Source organism: Protopterus annectens, chromosome 1.part0 (assembly GCF_019279795.1).
Source record: "Protopterus annectens isolate FY-2018-M chromosome 1.part0, PAN1.0, whole genome shotgun sequence".
NCBI lineage: Eukaryota > Metazoa > Chordata > Ceratodontiformes > Protopteridae > Protopterus > Protopterus annectens.
In genome coordinates, this window is record NC_056725.1 from 162,041,596 (window position 1) to 162,061,806 (window position 20,211).

The 20,211-nt window shown below is 42.3% G+C and overlaps 1 protein-coding gene across 1 annotated transcript in view; it reads left to right on the plus strand.

Annotated features, from left to right (window-relative positions):
- The first annotated feature begins 3,956 nt into the window (after positions 1–3,956).
- The window catches only part of LOC122787887 (olfactomedin-like), a 304,834-nt gene continuing 288,579 nt past the window's right edge, over positions 3,957–20,211 (plus strand). Inside the window, exon 1 of the mRNA XM_044054843.1 lies at positions 3,957–4,170. Within this exon, the coding sequence (XP_043910778.1) occupies positions 4,117–4,170 (54 nt within the window). The 5' untranslated portion in view covers positions 3,957–4,116. The remainder of the gene's footprint in view (positions 4,171–20,211) is intronic.

Below are 20,211 nucleotides of genomic sequence, written 5' to 3' on the forward strand. Positions count from 1 at the left end.
GCAACTCTTATCTAATGCAGCGGATGGAATGGTTTACTATTGAAAATGTGAACGGCACTTGGGCGACAGTCGGATAGCCGAACGTATAAGGTCATAAACAAGGATGTCGAAGACAAAATAATCAATCTAGGAACGGTTTTAACATGGGTCAAGGTAGGTGTTCAGTATTATTCCCTACTACAAACATCTTCCCTACCTCGACCCATGTTAAAACCGTTCCTAGATTGATTATTATGTCTTCGACATCCGTGTTTACGACCTTATACGTTCGACTATCCGACTGTCGCCCAAGTGCCGTTCGCATTTTCAATAGTAAACCGGATGGAATATTTAGAACAGCAAGCACCAGCATAGCCATACACTGTCATGCTTGGATATATTTGTGACTTTTGTAAAAAAAATTTAAGGTGTCCTTTCTTTTATGCCCCTTTAGTGGAGCCACCCTTTTTTGGACCCAAAGCAAAGGAAAATTTAACCAGGAACAAACAGGACAGCAAGACACTGTCTGCCATGAGAGTCAGGTTTTCTATCCCTCAGAGACCATTTTGCTGAAACCAGGGGAGAGGGCAATGGTTTTGGTTTAAATTATAACAACAATTTGCTGCTGATACTTCTGATGATAGTCCTCCCTGTGGCAGAGGAGGGAACCGTAACAGAAGCTGTCCAACAGGTAGAGGTGGACCAGAGAACCAAAGGTTTAGCAAGCATTTTTCCCATAAACCCTTCCAGACTTCCTGAGGGCTTGCCCAATTCTCTTACTCTTGATGCAGTTAGGGACACAATATCTATTTACCCACAAACTGGGAGGTAATCACAGACAATTCATGGGTGTTGAGAATTATATGATTTCCATCCATACAGGCATTATGTCAGTAGTCTGATACATCAACAAGCAGGAAGGAACATTTTCCTACCCTTTATGTTGAAAGACAATGAGAGTATGGTAATGAGCAATGAGCAATGGCTTCCCAACACTTTCTCACAATAATGCTCAGTCCAGGCAAGGGTGGTTTATTAACAGATAGGCTGAGTAGGTGCATCCTCATGCAGCACTCCTAAATGTATCAAATGCAGTAGCTACTTCACCCTCATCTCCCATCAGGGACAGTCCCCAAGGAGCACTCTAATCCATACTTGGCAGTCTAGACATCTCTATGTTTATCCACCTTCTCCTCTTATAACCAAATTCCTGCAAAAAGCAGAATTGTGCACTGCAAGGATAATTTTCATTGCTCGCTTTTGGCCACAACAAGTGTGGTTATCCGATGTATAACCTCATCTGCTGCCCCTTCCCTGGGTCCTGGATCCCTTACCAGATCTGATCTCTTGCCCATCTGGCAGACCTCACCCAGACATCAAGTCCCTCAAACAAGCTGCTTGGTTGCTCCAGACCATGTGATGGCAAACAATACCACTCTGTCTTCTAGTGTTGTGCGTATATTCACAGAAACCTTCTACCAGAAAGATATACAAGAATAAGTTGAAGTTTTTCTCCATATGGTCAGCCTCTAAAGACCCAGATCCCATCTCTGCTCCCTTGACAGTTATTTTGGATTTTCTAGCTGTACTTTTGCAAGTGGGGGCCAGTTACTCCACTATAAAAGTACAGTTAGCAGCCAGGTAGTTTTCACTTATGCACCAACGACTCCTCCATCAATTCTGTCAAAGTTTCTAAGGCCTGAAAAATCCTAGACCTCCATAGGATGTCATGATTATGCTACAGACTCTCACTAGACCACCATTTGAATGGACCGTATCATGAGACCTCGATTACCTATCTTAGAAGACCTTGTTTCTGGTGGCCATTATATCAGCCAGAAGAATCTCCACACAACAGGCCTTATCTTGCAGGCCTCCTTATTTCATTTTTCACAAAAACAGGGTCTTGCTCAAATCCAGTCCATCCATCCCTTGCACCGAAGGTGGCTTCTGAATCAGCCAAGAATCAGTCCATTTTTCCAGTCAGTATTCTTTCAAACTACTCTACCAAAGAGGAATACATTTTTCACACCTTATATGTCCATTACCAACTCAGATTTTATTTACATTGTACTAATGAAATTAGAAAGAATGATCAGCTATTCATCTCAGTATTGAAGGCTAGACTGGGATCCAAAGTTTCCAAGGTCATGTTGGCTATCAGATTGCATTACGTTTGTTTATGCTTCAGGAGGGTTATCCCTCCTTCTAGGCCAAAAGCTCATTCCACCAGGTCAGAATCCACTTCCACAGCCATCTTCAGTTGCTGTTCCCTGGATGATATTTCTGCAGCTACACCTGCTCTACTATATATATATATATATATATATATATATATATATATATATATATATATATATATATATATATATGTATGCATTCATCAGTCATTATAAACTGTATCTCCAGTCCAGAAACTTCAGTGAGACCATGCAGGGTATTGGTAGTTGTGGACTCTGTCTCATCTGTCAAAATGGATGGAGAAAACAATATAGGATACAAAAGTTATATACTTTCCATAGCGGTAGATCCACATTGTCCTTCTTCACCTGTCTCATCATTCCTCCTGCCTACCCCTTCCAAATTTCATCTGACTTCCTAGAGGAATTTTGTGCTGCAACTTGAAGCCTTATGCATAACAAACTTTCTATGGCTGTATCTAGGTATATGATAAGGAATATCTTTAATCTCATATTCCCGGTTCATATCATAACTGCCAAAGAGCAAACTCAGTCTGAGGAAATTGTGTACGGTGGTGCATTGTGGAAGAGGGGGTCAAGCTTTGAAGAAACTCTGTAGTATTGCAGGCCTTGGATTCGATTGGATCCAATAACCCATCTGTCCCATCTATTGAGATGGACAGAGAAGGACAAAATGGATCTAGTGTTATGGTAAGGTCATAACATTCATTAAGAATTTTTTTAGTTTGCATCCAACATGACTTGTCAAGCAACAACTCAGCAAATTTAGACTAGTGTCCAGTAATAATGGATCTCTTTTTGTAGCTTGGAGATGATACAGCACTTAGTATGAGAGAACTGGATATACAGAAGAAATTCTACAAATTTAGCAAATTCATCCACTGTTGCTTTAAAATTTCCATTAGAATCTGAAGTTGAAAGGCTTCCTGGAAACATTAAGTGAGCATTTCTTGAAAATCACAGCTAGATTTTTGGTACCAGACAAAACAATACTTTTGTAATATACTGTATATCTTTTTTCTGCTACAATCAGACAAATAGTGAATACAGTTTTTACAGGTTGTATTCAAACCATCTAAGATGTTTGAAAAGTAGTGAAAACTTCTTTTAAAGATCATTTCCCGCTCTTTTATTGTTAATTGTAACATGTGAGTAACTTTATAATTAGAATAATTAAATTATTGTGATGTAAAAGATGTCTCCTTAAAGTTCAGCTTCTTTTAGAGATTGTTTTAACAATCCTAATTGGAATTACTGTCCAAGGATTAATGCAGGTGGAGAGTATAACATTTTAGTTCATGTTTACAGAAGGCATATCCCACAACACATCCACTTACAGCGAATCCAGCTGACTTTCAATCAGGCATGTTTTGAAGAATGTGACATGTAAAAGTAATTTTAATGGACAGTGATAGGAACACCTGAGTCAGAGCTATGATACTTGGTATTGCTTTACCATCTAGAAGGAGTCAAGTTTTGTTCCAGACGAGGCAAAGTTAAAGCTGAGTAGTGAGTATCTTGTCATGTGACCAAATGCTAAACTGTGAGGTCAATGGCTAAAAAGGTCCCCGGGCACATATCTACTGCATGACACATCCCACAATATTTTACGGCAACTGAGTTTAGCTGCAGCCAAAAAGATAGCCCAAATGGCAGGACATATATCAGCTAACATAAGCTAACATAAACAATGTGAAACTGTTTGTTGAAATTCCAAAAGTGCAAAGAAGGTGAAATGCTATATTCTGCAATATTAAAGTACTTTATACAGCAACTGTAATTTCCCATGGAATAATAGAAGGAAGACAGGGTTATCAGGGAAAGGCCTTGGCTTACATGTTCTATTCACGTAAGTCTGGTGTGATGCAAATCTAAGTGTGGAAAGAAAAAATAAGTGTTATGCAGATTCATTTACTTCTAGTGAGACAGAAGAGCCATGATTGGACTTATCCTTACAGCAAGTTTTTTGTGTCACCTCTCCTGCAGTTCTGTAAGTTTATCTATTTATTATTGAGGGTATGGGTATAAAAAAGGACATATTCTTTTGTGAGATGATTGTGATGATGAGACTAAAAGACAAATATATTACCTTTTGGTGATAGAAATATAAACACTTTGAAAATTGTGGCACTTAAACCATACAGGTATGAAATATGCCAACCTGGATGTTTATAAGGTTACTGAGACGTGTTTGTAAATTCTGTAAGGTTACTGAGTTGTTATAAATACAACAAGTATACTGTTGCTGTATAAAATGCCTAGGAAATCTACAAACTGGGTTCAGATTATTTCAAAATACACTGCCTAGTAATTGACAGTTACTAGAACATAATAACTCTTTATCCAAGCAATTGATTGCTAAGAAAATATACATGAATGCAAATTTACAATTCTTTAACTTGATGAAGAAATTTAACAACTACGAGAATGAATTTAGAAACTTTCTCTCATAACTTGTGCCCTCAGAGTGAAAAGTTCAGTCTTGAATTCCAATAACTGGAACATTTTTTTCTGTTTCAAGGAAAAGTGTCACATGCAACATAGTTGCTATGTTTTATTTCAAAACAGATTTGGCAGATAAATTTAATTCAAGTGAACTTAATCTACCACTAAATAGATTTGATAGTTTATAACTATATCATATTCTGGGTGTTTTGTGTGTGTATGTGTGTGTGTGTGTGTGTGTGTGTGTGTGTGTGTGTGTGTGTGTGTGTGTGTGTACGCATTTGTATGTGTATGTTGCCAATATTTGAAAGTGCATACATTTGTATAAGTACCCATTTCTTTAATTCAATATTTAATGTCCCACTTTTATATATACTTTTATTTTATGCTAGACCACAAAGTGTTTTCCATCAAGTGGCCATATTCTGTAAAGAGTGCCCTGCCATTCCTCTCAACCAGTTATCAACAGTCTGTGGCTGTGCCCTTTTTTAGCAGAAATATTATGCTAGAAATAATTTATTAATGTTATGATGCATTATGACCCTATTCATTCCCAGAAGCATTGAACATGAATTATTTGCATTATGTAATCTTACTTATGACATGTAGAAGATGGTAGCAAGCAGATTGTTTGCTATAATTGCATTTGTTAGCTTCATTTATGAAAACTTGCATTCTTGTCTGCTTTTGTTACTCGTGTCTCTTACAATCCTTGAGCTCTATTTTCTGAGCTGGATAAACTCCATGTAAACATTAGCACAGGCTATCTTGGAGCCACATGGTAATAACAGTGTGTGAGCTCAGTAAAATGTACAGTTTTTAGACCACAGTAGCATGTAAGATTCAGTCACTTTTTTTCCAGCAGAACTAGATTAGTGGCTGCCCAAAGGCTGCACAAAGAGATGAAGAGCATACCCTAGTATGTGCTATAGCCCCTTTGTGGAAAGCATTTAGCAAAAACAGGCATCATACTCACTGATCTGACAGACATATTCACCATTAGCTCATTTTGATTCTGTGCAGAGACCCGACTGCTTTCGACCTCTAATGCCAGCCCTTGACAGAATAAATGACTAATTGCATGAGACGTCACCTTAGCATTCAGCTCTATGGAAACCAATTGAAGTGAAAAAGTCTAGTTAATCTTGTTTTAGTTATCCAGAGGGATACATATGTTTGTTGCAGCTATAGCATAAAATGCACGTTGGAAATGTTATTGGTGAATCATTTATTTCTCTCTTTCTCTAGCTCTGTCTTTCTCTGTTTGTGCCTTAAGTTTGAAATAAAACCAAAATTCCATCCTGATTTGAACTGTAATGTGTGGGACCATGATATACCTGTCTATATTCTTTTTGAAATGCCTGTTCTAGTGACTTAGTTGTTTCTTTTGTAATATATTCTTTCCCAGATTAAAAAAAAGGTGTTGTTAAAGTACTGTTCTTTGGATATAAATCATTTGTGGAATAAAATAAAACAAGTGAAGGTTAAAAGAACCATCCTTAAGCTTCATCACTTACGGAATAAAGTAAAATAAGTCACTGGTAGATTGCAGTTTCCAGCTTTCCTTGCAGCTTTAAAGAATAACTAAAACATTGTCTCACTTGTGCAGAATAACAGCCTTCCCCATCTCTGTTGTCCCTTGTGAGATTAAATATCAAAACTCATTTGCTCCTATGGCCATCGTAATAAGTAAAAATATATACATATATGCTTGTGGGCTTATCATGGTCACACATTCTTATTAGTCATCTACAGTAATATTTAAACTTATAAAACAGCCACATCTTTGATTATGTTTTTTGTAAAACTGGTTCTGCCTTTGTGTGGAAAGCTGTGCCCTCTACCATTGTAATATCAGTCATGCATCTGTTCCTGTTCTCCAGAGATCTGCCATCTCAATAATTATCAACCACTGTAGGTAATGCTCCATAAAATCACCCATTTCTCCTAGAGCCGATTGCCTATAGACCAAGTAGTTAAAGCAGTGAGTAAGCATACCCCGTGACAGCCATGTGTAGAGAGTGTGCTTTTTGGCACCTTAGGGAAATGCTGACCAAAGCAAGCATGTAGAACTATAAGTCATAACTGTTGTGTGATAGAATGGGAAGACAGTGCCCGCATGGGTGAGTCAGATAAAGGAGCACATCTTGTCTTTTGTATGCAGTACTTGAAATGAGGAGGGAGGGTACTTGCTTGTCAAACATCAAAAGTTTTAGGCACATAAGATAAACATTTTTGGAGGACTGTTAGCCAGCAGAAAATTTATTTGTTTAATTAGCAGAGGAGTAGATGTTAAGACAAATATAGTTAACTGCTAAAGAAAAAAAAAAACATTTTTTACTTGTGGTGATCAGTGATGGAGGGGCCTGTTGTACACAAGGAAATGCTTTTGTTCTATAATGCACAGGAGGAGAGTATGGCACCCCTGTATTACGCACCATTATGTACTGATGTGTCGGTCATTCTAAGACCTCTGATATACAACTGCACAGGCTTACACTGACATATATATCACTAAGTGTCATGCCCAGGTTAGAATTTACACAGTATAATGCCGCTGCTAATAAAATCGTAAATCATTGATAGTAAGAATCATTCCGCAAAATATGAATTCTAATATTCAAAAAATGCATGCATATTAAACTTTTAGAAGCATTATAAATATTTTTATTACTAATACAAGTTTTAGGTATTAGAGTAGCTATACTGACACTAATTACAGCTGCTCTGACTGCAACATTAGTTTAGGATGTATTTGTTAAATAAGTTTGCCAACTGGATTTATGAGAAAGTAAGCATAGCTGCATCCTGAGATTATAAAACTGTGAGGCAGATCTGTGGAATGGAGCAATTGGCAATAGCAAAAATATTTCCTAAACTGTACAGCACTCTGGAATTTTTTCTGTTTTGCTAGTTGCATTTTGCTGTATGACCTATTCTTGTTCAACATTTCTGCTATATTTCTGCTAAGAGTATTTTCTGCTGCAGTATTCTGATGTTTCCACATGAAAGTAACAATATTAAAGTGCACCACTGCTCTGAGATTAGCTGTAATTATTATAGGTGAGTTGCTGGAAACATCTTTCTACTGCCTCAACTTTGCTACTATATGATGGTACAAACAGAGTTCTGTGACAAATATGACTCAGAATAGCAGCAAACGTCCCTGGGGTATTTGAATACATACACTGTTAGCTGATTTAGTAGCTTAGTAAGTTTCAAAATAGAAGTGATCTATTGATTTTTCAGCTAATGCATTCATAGATTTGTAATGATCAGTATTGAAAGCTTACTTTCTGAGTGGCTGCTTGCAGAAATGTAAAATGCCTTAATATCATGACTAGAAACAATGGCCTTCATAACTGCATAAGAAGAAATCCTGAATACAATAAAAAAACAATATCCTGAAATGAAAACACGCATTCAATCAGTACTGAGTTATCATGCCAAAGTGCTGACACTACTAATATCACAGTAATGACTTTCATTGGAGTACAGGAGATGGCTGTGCAAGTTATGAACTAAAAAAGCATAATTAAAGAGAGGTCACTAGGAAGGGAGGTCTCTGATTTAGTGCCAGACACATGTAATACCAACATGGTGGAATGACTTTCAAAATGGTGACTTTCTTTTGCATATAATCTTTCATTTTTTACATGCTGTGATGTGCCATTCCCCATTTCAGTGTATCAGTATCATCTTCTTCTGTTGAAAATACTGATCTCACAAGATAATGGATAACAGCATATAGGAAATAAAGGCCTGCTTGGATGAAAAACAGTTATTTTGCTACCTTTTGCTGCACAATCATTTCTGATGCTAAGTTTGTGAACAAACTACTTTTTGAGTATTACTTGTATTTTGTTTACTAGTCAAAAACATTGTTTCCTATGATTTTCTTATGGTGTTATTTAATGTAGTAATTAGAACCACCAGAGTAGTAATTGTTAAGGTTTATTTTTGGGAACTGTTCAGCAGATCATCCATCTACCTGGCTAGCATGGCGTGTCCCTTTATTATGAAGGCTATGGGTTTCATAATGTACATACACTAGGGTTCTGATATCAAAATCCATAGAACATTTGAACTGCACACATTCATTTTCAGCTCTTTTTGCTAGAAAGCACACAAAAAAGACAGCTACTAATATTTATTTTTTTGTCTTAATGACAAGTAAGTGAATAGGACCAACACCCTTTTTAGCTATTTTAGCTACCTTTTATTAAAAGAATACTAAGGTAGCTTAAACAAGGATATGAAGAAATGTCATTAAAACAAAGAATTCTGTAGCTGTACAGGATCAGGGTGTTCAAATAAATAAAATAAACTAAACTGATTAATGTGAAGAAAGTAACACGAGACAAGGGCAATGCTGCTGGAATTAGATCATGATGTTATAGCTGTGTTACAACTATACTTAACATTCTCAAATTAGTGTGATCTCATATTGATAATATAAAACTTTACTAATGTTTGTTGGTATTTAACATGGAGAGGCAGTGAGTTCCACACCTCAAGCCTAAATATGAAGAATGTCCTGGTGCTGTGCTCCACTGAGTATGGCGGATGTTCCAAGTAAGCAGGGAGGTGCTAGAGAAGGACAGCTTATTTAGAAAAGAAATGTAACACAAGTCCTGGTGAATTCTGGACATAAGCCACCTAGGCCTGCCTTTACAATGTTCTGTGGGGCTGTTCGACCAGAAATTCTGACGAGTAAATGAGGCAGAGCAGAAGTAGAATTCAGGTGTAAACACAAATAAATGTAGTCATGGGATTCATTTTAGCTTATTACAAATTAGCTCATCAAAATGGCTTTTGTGAAGACTCATCTTGCCAAAAACATTGAAAATAGAGCATCCCCCGGATTCATGAAGCTCGGCGCAAGTCCGGCGTAAGGCTTGCGCCAGCCGTGCGGTGTAGATATGGAGTAGTCGCGCCATATGCATATTAATGAAGGTGTGCAGCCGCCACAGCCATGTGCATAGGAAACGTGCACGAGTGCAAGGGGCGTATCAAAGTTGCGCAGGGAGGCGTGTCAATGTCGGCTTTCGAGGAGCAACCTAAACTGCTGAATATTATATTCCACCAGCAATAGTAATCGTACCTATCAGTGTCCGTGGAGACTGAAACGTATGCAAAGCAGAGTCCCTGCGAACAGAAAATGAAGAATCAAACACAAATGCACGGTAGGGAATAACGGGTCCCTACCCATGAACAAATGACATGAAAACCATGTGCCCGTAGTCCAACGTAGTGTTGATAGCTATACCATGTGGACGTGAAACGTATCAGATGTTAGCGCACCGCCAGTAGGTACGTCCAGTCCAACGGAGAGGGTCACCAGCCGACCCGTAATGTGAGGGAGGGAACATAGCTGTGCAGATGTGTCCATAACAAAATACATGAGGAGAAATGTAGATATAGGTAGTGACCGTATGTCTGAATCATATCCCACAAGCCATGTAATAGTCACATACAAAAGGTATGTCCGTATTTCACATACCAAATGTGATAGGAAATAGCATACGCATGTAAACGAAACAGAAGGAGCATATAAATGAGCAATAACAACACGGACACATGTAGGCCGAAAGGAACAGTATGATCCGTACCGTCGACCAAGATTACCACCTGTCCCACTTTGCGAGCGACAGTCCCTCTGTGGGCAGATGTGTCCTGACACAAACATGTAAAACTGGCAAATGTCCAGAGAATATAGGACATAATTCCTCCATAGACGTCATGCAATAGTTGCATTAAACATATTTCACTGGACGTATATTACATAAATGTCAGAACAAACAGAATAAGATACCAAAATGCTACAAGAATAAGCTTAGATATAGGCAAGAATTGTAAGTTCTATCTGCCGAACTGACCGTGGGTATGTCGGCCTGTAAAATATGCTGTGTTCACCGCAACTGTCACAGTAGGGTTGCCACCTTTACAAATGGCCAAAGTGGGACATGTTTGGTACAGACATCGGATTGTACAGGCCGACACATACCCACGGCCAGTACAAAGGACAGAACATAACTGTTTTTCCTACAGAAAAGCGTATTCCTGTAGCATTTTAGTTGCTTATTCTGTTTCTCATAACAGTCAGGTATTTCAGATACAGAATTAACTGTTTAATGCAACTATCACATAAAATATAAGAAATATGTTTGTCCTAAACTCTCAGGACATTTGCCATGCTTACAATTACATGTCAGGACACAACTGCCCAAAGAGGGACTGTCCCTCGCAAAGTGGGACAGGTGGTAACCCTATGTCACACTGTGGCCAATTGAAAAGGTGGAACCACAACCGTCGACTGTGGGGAGGCAATGTCCACAACAGTCGGACATGTGTAAGGAATAGCTTGGACATAGGAAAAGGTGCCATTCTACCAATGAGTAGAACAGGCTGGCAAAATCCGGAAGGCAGCTGTATAATCCAAACGTGTATGTGACACAGTCGAACGGGTAGTACCCGGATACACCAACCAAGTAATGAAAGTGAAGTAAGGACGTGTACCTATGTGCGTGAGGTATAGCATGTGGAAAGCAAACATGGCAGGGTAGTCCACACAACCATAAAGGTACCCGACACATGTAGGGTAGTCAATGTGTAACTCTGGCCATGTCATGGGCCAACAACCAAAGTAGTGCTCTATGGGGTGTGAGTAATTCGTGTGAGGGGTGTGTGTTTAATGGTAAATTCCTCAAAGGCGATACTTGTGTCATATGCAGAAAAGGTGAACCGGAGGTGTATGAGGGGGCAGCGGGTGAAGTGGAAAGAAACACAACCTCATGTAGAAACAGCTGCAAGACAAGCAGACAGGCCATAGTGTAGAACACAATCCTACAAACATATGAATATGGAAATATGCGAGACAAATGTATAGATACGGCACCGTCACATACCCACAGATGGGTCCTGATGGAACTGGCCACAACAAACACAACACACCTGGATGCATAATAGCCTACCCAGCATACCCTCCACAACACACAACCTGCCACCATACCAGAACGTCCACCAAATCCAGCCGTACTTGGTCCACTGGTTTGTTGCAGAAACAGCTACACACAGTGACCCCTACGCATATGTAGTAGGTATTGTCACCCTAGGCAGTGTCAGGATTGCAAACCATGTATCCCCTGCAGGTAAACCCCCCTGCACGTTTTCGTGAAGCCACAAAAATCTTCGTTATCTAACTTGTTTTGGTCTTGACCAATTTTTGGTATATCCCTCATGGGATGATCAACTTGGGTAAATAGTAGAATGGGTATGACGACATGATGTCCAATCCAGTAGATATCTGGACACAAGTCAGAACGTGCAGTGGAGGTCCATGACACTGTCCAGCCCTAAGTGGGCATGCATAACCTACCACCCAGGATAAAATACCTTCCCGTGACGCACGTGTCCAGACACGAATATGAGGGAGAATATAATGCACACATTTGCAAAGTGGAAAACGGCATGAGGGCGAGGAAGACACTACGTAAACAGGTCAACCCTGATCAAGTGTGAGGGACACTGACTGTGTGCAGTCATGACTGACCATGCCTGTCAACCTGTGTGAGCAAGATATCTGGACAGAGCCGTGAATTTAAGTGAGACAAAGGTCCAAAATCAGGGACAATCTGTAAACATATCTCTTAGAAACATAGAATTTGATAGAATAACAGTTTGCACATTGGCATTAATGTCTGGAGTATGAAGTCTGAAACCCAACTGTCTGTCAGCACGTTCCGACTGCAGTCTTTAATGCTGAGCTACTGCTGTGCCAGAACACAACAGCGTATTACAGAGATCCGTGCCATACCACTCAACTGTCCGGATATTCGCAGAATGACTAGGGTCACCACCTGTCCCACTTTGCGAGTAACAGTCCCTCTGTAGGCAGTTGTGTCCTGTGAAAAAAATCAAGACATAGCAAATGTCCTGAGAGTTTAGGACAATGTTATTTTCTAATTTACTTTAATAGTTGCATAAAACAGTTATTTTATATATGAATCCTCAATATGTTATGTGAAGTAGCATAAGCAATTCAAATGTTACTAGAATAAGCTATTATATGTACAAAAAAGCTTAAAATTCTGTACTGTGCACGGCTGTATGTATGTTTTGTCCTGGAAAATCTGACATCTCTACAGAACATGTTCCACTTTGGGCAGTCGAAAAGGTGGCAACCCCAAGAATGACCACAGGTTCGCCCCATAGTGTTGCTGTGTGCCTCCGACAATCTGCAGCAGTGTGGTAAATAGCTGAGGATTGACGTCACTAAATAATGAGAAATACCTGAGTATAAGACTCCACAACCTGCAGAAAAGTCATGCTAATGCAAAACCTAGCATTCTATCAACGTTCTAAGCTTGTATGAGCAATCGTTAAAACGTGTCCCTAATTGTCCCCCCATCATGTAGGTTTTGCACAGGTTTGGTGCTCTAAGAGGTAGAGAGGTATGGTCCATACATATTTACAGGAACAGCCCTTCACACTTGTGTAATGTACAACTGCATATCTGTACTCACTTCATGTCCAAAAATAATAATCCCTGTATGACTGTATACAGGTAATAGTCAAATGTGAATGGGAACACCACTCACTGTGGAGCAAGGACTGTAACAACCCCACCCATAATATGTAATGCCAACAGAATAAGCTGCTGACAGGTGCCAAACCACCTGTGTCTAGAAACACAGGTAAAACTTCAAAACAGGGAGATAATCCCTGTCCATATGCTTCATCTGACATTTGACCTCGGCCAGGGAAGTTCCATGCACCAGGTGGACAAGCCTAAACCCAGATCACTACATGAACACCCTGACAATCAAAGACCTGTATGTGGCTGGACTATATACCTTGGTGTTCTGCATATCCACGGAGTGATTAACAATGCAGCCGGAGTCCACAGCAGTAGGCAATAGGGAATGTCTAATATGTAGTACCGCCTTTTTCCCAGCAAGAGAATGGATGCCTGTGTTGTAGGTGAAGAGGTGAGGCGTATGTTGATGTAGCTAAGTACTATGGGTATGCATATCAATGAGGGAGAACACCAATAGAATAGCGGTTCCGGTATCCAGCCAACGTGAATGCAGTCCCAGTTGACCTACGACCACTGCACATATAACTTGAAAGTGTAATGAAAGCGTTCGTGCTATACACACATTTAAATATGTAAAGGTGAACGTGTGTTTCGCAGTAGTCCGTAAACTGGAATACAGATATGTAACTGTTACGGTCAGAATTATGAAAGTTCACGGAAGCACAATTATCTATGAAACATATGTAACCCACAATAAGGATATGCAAGTGCGCCTGCGCGTGTGTAATCCGCTCACAGAATAGAAAATGAATGTTGTTTTCCCCACGTTCTATGTACATGGCTCATTCCTGTTAACCCCGTAAAGTACAAAACCGGACAAAGCCATGACAACTACTGGTACAAATAGGGACAATCCCCAGCTATTGCCTAACAAACATAGAAAGTGGATAGAATAACAGGTGTGTCACTAGCATGGATTCTCTGAAGGGTATGAAGTCGTAACCTGAAATGTTTGTCAGCAGCACCAAGTTAGTCAGATCCTGCATCAATGTTACACATCGCAGGTGGTGGCACAGGTGACATCATATGCACAGGGTGTGGTGTTAACATGTCCAGAGCTGTCATAGAGCCATCCAATGTACACGTAAGTGTGTGTGTGAGGGACAATGGTTATTGCATGGCCCAATGGTGGTGCAATGGGTGTGTGTATGTGATAGCCGTAGCTGTTTGTGGTAAGTGTGTGTGTCTGCATATACACAGGTACAGCATGTGTCAGCCATATACAGGAGGTTGTGGGACAGTCACAGACTGTACCTGCCAGGCTGTAGAGATCCCCATTACTGGCCATGGACACCCCTCCATGCATCCAACACAACCCACTCCTGCACCTGTCAATGTCTACACATACAGTCCTGGGATCTGTACCACAACCTGTGGATAAACGTGCGTCTGTAATGTTAACCTGGGGTGCATAGAATTGACAGTTACTACAGACAGATATGAGCCATACTCACACTCCAATGTAATAACCACTGCTGACTGTTGCCGAGATCTGCATACGACCAGTCAAAGGTGCTGCACTAACATTGTTTCCAATGCCCGTGTAATACCCAGCAACACAATAACCGGTCACTACACATGTATAACCCATGATCACTACAGCACACAGTATGTGCACTATCACAGAGCCATAGCAGATGTACATACATCCAAGGTGCTCACGTACAGACAATGCAGCACAGTCAAGAGTGATAATCCCAACATACATATCTATATGCAATATACATTATATATATATATATATATATATATATATATATATAGCTATATACATATATATATATATATATATGTATATATATATGTATATACATATATATATATATATATATATATATATATATATATATATATATATATATATATATATATATATATATATATATATGTAGATAGATACATACACACACACACACACACACACACACACGTGGCAGGGTTGGGAGCAGAACATAAACATAAGCACTGTACCACACGACAGCATTACGCAGTTACAAAACGCGCTACCATGATCAGTGGATCACATGATTCACACAGGCACACATCTAGCCTGCAGACAGCAGCATCAAAGGCAAAGATGCCGCACGGATGTTATGGAGAGTGAATACTGTAAAAGCAATGTACTGTTGTCATGCAGCTGGAAACACACACACACAAACACACACACACACACACAAACACACAGACACAAACACACACACACACACACACACACACACACACACACACACACACACACACTTGGCAGGGCTGGGAGTCAAACATACACCTAACTACCCTAACACACTACAGCATGATGCATTTACAGAACGCGCTACCGACATTGCTAAGCACAGCAGTCCCAGAGGCAGACATCTAGGTGCGTGTCATCATCCGCAAAGGCAAATACATCGGTAGGAAACTGCTGTGGTGTGCGGCGTCGAAAAGCAAGACTGAGTCCACAGGCAGACGGAAGCATGCGCGCAAACACACACACACACACACACACACTTGGCAGGGCTGGGAGTCGAATATACACCTAACTACCCTAACACACTACAGCATGATGCATTTACAGAACGCGCTACCAACATTACTAAGCACAGCAGTCCCAGAGGCAGACATCTAGGTGCGTGTCATCATCCGCAAAGGCAAAGACGTCGGTAGGAAACTGCTGTGGTGTGCGGCGTCGAAAAGCAACACTGAGTCCCCAGACGGATGGGAGCATGCACGCAAACACACACACACACACACACACACACACACACACACACACACACACACACACACACACACACACTTGGCAGGGCTGGGAGTTGAACTTACACCTAACTACCCTAACACACTACAGCATGACGCATTTACAGAACGCGCTACCGACATTACTAAGCACAGCAGTCCCAGAGGCAGACATCTAGGTGCGTGTCATCATCCGCAAAGGCAAATACATTGGTAGGAAACTGCTGTGGTGTGCGGCGTCGAAAAGCAAGACTGAGTCCACAGGCAGACGGAAGCATGCGTGCAAACACACACACACACACACTTGGCAGGGCTGGGAGTCGAACATACACCTAACTACCCTAACACACTACAGCATGATGCATTTACAGAACGCGCTACCAACATTACTAAGCACAGCAGTCCCAGAGGCAGACATCTAGGTGCGTGTCATCATCCGCAAAGGCAAAGACGTCGGTAGGAAACTGCTGTGGTGTGCAGCATCAAAAAGCAAGACTGAGTCCCCAGGCGGACGGGAGCATGCACGCAAACACACACACACACACACACACACACACACACACACACACACACTTAGCAGGGCTGGGAGTCGAACATACACCTAACTACCCTAACACATTACAGCATGATGCATTTACAGAATGCGCTACCGACATTGCTAAGCACAGCAGTCCCAGATGCAGACATCTAGGTGTGTGTCATCATCCGCACTGACAAGGATGCTGACAGGGATTGTATAGAGAGTGATCAGTCTGAAGGCATACAGACATATTACTGTCCCACGGTACACGTAGACAAACACACGGCAGTGGTGTGATCGCGGCAACGTAAGATGTACGGTGCACCACGACAACATGACATAGTCACGGGACGCCCCACAGACAGTACACCCTTCAAGATAGTCGACCAGTGTGTACTCCGTAGGCATCCATCATGATGTTGAAAATGGACATCTGTTGGCTGGATGACCACCATGGCTATACAGGATGTCAACAGCCATGCACAGAAGGACATCACCGACACAAGGTGTCACTGGGCATGGCCACACGCTTAGTAATACACGTCCGTTCGGACTGTACTGTGTGTTGATCTACACAACGGCGTACTGGGCATGCTCACACACTTCGCATTTGCAAAGGGCCGTCTTGCATGCGGATGGAGTCTCAACTCACAAGGGCTCAGTTGGGACTGTCGTGTGTCCATCTACACAACAGCGTACTGGGCATGCTCACACACTTAGCATTTGCAAAGGGCCATCTTGCATGCGGACGTAGTCTCAACTCGCAAGGGCTCAGTTGGGACTGTCATGTGTGTCCATCTACACAACAGCATACTGGGCATGCTCACACACTTAGCATTTGCAAAGGGTTGTCTTACATGCAGACGGAGTCTCAACTCGCAAGGGCTCAGTTGGGACTGTCATGTGTGTCCATCTATACAACAGCGTACTGGGCATGCTCACACACTTAGCATTTGCAAAGGGCCGTCTTGCATGCGGACGGAGTCTCAACTCGCAAGGGCTCAATTGGGACTGTCATGTGTGTCCATCTACACAACAGCGTACTGGGCATGCTCACACACGTAGCATTTGCAAAGGGCCGTCTTGCATGCAGACGGAGTCTAGACACGGAAGGGCACAGTAAGGCATAACTGTCCCCACGCACAGAGCGGTCACACACATGCAGTGACCAGCACACGATCAGCTGCCATCACAGCTGTCACAGGTGCAGATCACAGATGTACATACTGCAGCCTACACTGTAGCCCCTGAGACATCACCATGTCGTTGCTGCAGCAGTACACAGCCATACATTACCATAACACTGTGTGACACATGACCAGTGGACTGTACAGAGGTCTACAGCAACTGTACATGTGTACTCTGCACAGTTGCTGTAGACCTCTGTACAGTGGTCTATGTTGACACCTGTATCACTGACATCCACCCGTGTGCACATAGCCACACAAGTGCCAGACATAGCATTGGTACACATACTGCGGACAGTACCGCTGCATGTCTATCAAACAGATAATCTTATGGCAGGTGTATCATTCCCAGCACTGTCATGTGTGTCCGCGTGTGTGACCACACATGCCACATATGGTGTGGGCTATGTCCCAGATGTAACACATCCCTGTACACCGTTGTACAGATCTGTACATACTGCAGTGTGGAAAGCATGAGGTCAGCAGGTGTGGTGCATCACACACATCGGCTATCCGTACACACATAGCAGGTCACCACGGTGTGTCTGTGTATGTATGGGTATCTGGTGCTTGGTGTGAGGGTGTATGCTACCATACTGTGGAAACAGGATCACCAACCCCTCATGGTGATGCAGTCTACTACCCTGTTGATGCCATCGGTCCCAGCCATACTGGCTACCTGTGCATGTCCCTTCTTTGTGCCCCATCGTGTGGGTGCAAAGTACTGCGAGGGTGATGGCAACATAGGCACGGGTCCACACATGAACACTATGGGATGTGTTATAGTGCTGTAGACCCCGTGAATTTGGCCATGTACCTGTACTGTGACAGCGTACTACTGCTACACAGTGTGGCCTCATGCTATCAGGTGGCCTCTAACATCATCATTGGCCTGACCGCTGTGTACAACCCCTGCACCATGTCAACATACCTGTAATGTTTCCCGGTATGTATGTCACATCTCTGTCCGCTGTAGCCTGTTCAACTGACCACATGCTTCAGGTGCAGTATATGTGTGGACATCTGTGTCATGTTCGGACATCTGTGTCATGTCCGACTGTCCAACAGTCGGGTTGAGGGTGCGTTTAGCATGCTGATATTGCCATACGTGCCTGTGAATACTCCACAGTTACACATGGGGGACTGCAAACACTGCTACGTGTAGGCACATGCCAGTACACCATAGGAGGGAACCAGGGCATTACCAATATGCTGTTACTCTTGTAACCGAGACACATACTGTGAACATATCACAATGCATGCTGCACCTGGACTACATGGTATGACTGTGCATGCTGACAGTACACCACTGATGTCACATACACATCTCTCAGTATTCACATACGTCCAATGCAACATACACATCCCTCAATATGCATACACAAGTAATGTGAGATACACCTCTCACATCTCAGTATTCACACATGACCAATACAACATACACATCCTGCAATATGCATACACAAGTAATGTTAGATACACCTCTCTAGTCTGTTCACCCTGTGCATCAGACCATATGAGCATATCCCTGCACCGATGGTGTGGATGACAGGGATGTGGCACAGGCTTCATCATATACACAGGGTGATACTGTTTGCCAGGGGCATAGGGTGCACCAATGGATGACATCATGTGTGCGGGTAAGGGCCAGTGATTTGAATGGACATGTCTGTTCCGTATGTATGTGGGTGTTGTGGAGCCCTACAGTTGTGTTCACTGTGTGCGTATATGTGTGCACACAGTTCTGTCATTTGTGAGGCCTACACAAGGGTATTATGGACAGCTCCAGAATGTACAGACCAGGTTGCACAGCTCACTGTGACCGGACATGGCCATGTGTCCTGTGCCTGCCAGGGTTTGCACGGGCACTACCAGGCAGAGGTACAGAATGGCTACTGTCCGACGACACATGGCCACTGGAACTGTGTCCCCACCGGGAATGTCCAGGGCCACATCCACATGGCCTGCTGTGACCTGGTGTGGACATCACAGCACCAGCTGCACTGTTACTGCTACCAGCACTATGGGAGCGGCCATGTGACGTGGCACGCATGCATTGACCTGCACTAGGTGGTGTAGCTGGCCTACGTCCATATGTCCTATGCCTCACCCCTACCAGATGTTCCAGCACAGACAGCTCACACTCATGGATTGCCATGCCATGGTCGAGGATTCTGACCATGTCACCCAATCGCCTGTCCAGAACATCAGCAAGCTGCTGTTGAGCACCTGCCAATGCCTGGATGTTGTTGTTTAGGGTACTGATAGCAGCCCTCTGCAGCCTCTGCCCTTCTCTGTTCTGCCGTTCGGCACGTGCCTGTGCGCCATTACAGTCTGGAACATGCGTATGGTGATCCCAGCTGCTGCGCTATGTCCTGCAGGTGCATGTCTGCCAGAGGTCCTCCTACGAGCAGCACCAGCCACATGCCTGTGTGGCACATCTGCAGTCAGTATACTGCCACCATGGTGTGGAGTCACACCTTCTGTAGCCACCACACGTTCCTGTTCAACGCTAACAAATGATGACTGTCCTTCCTCTATGGCCTCTGTAGATGCAGTATG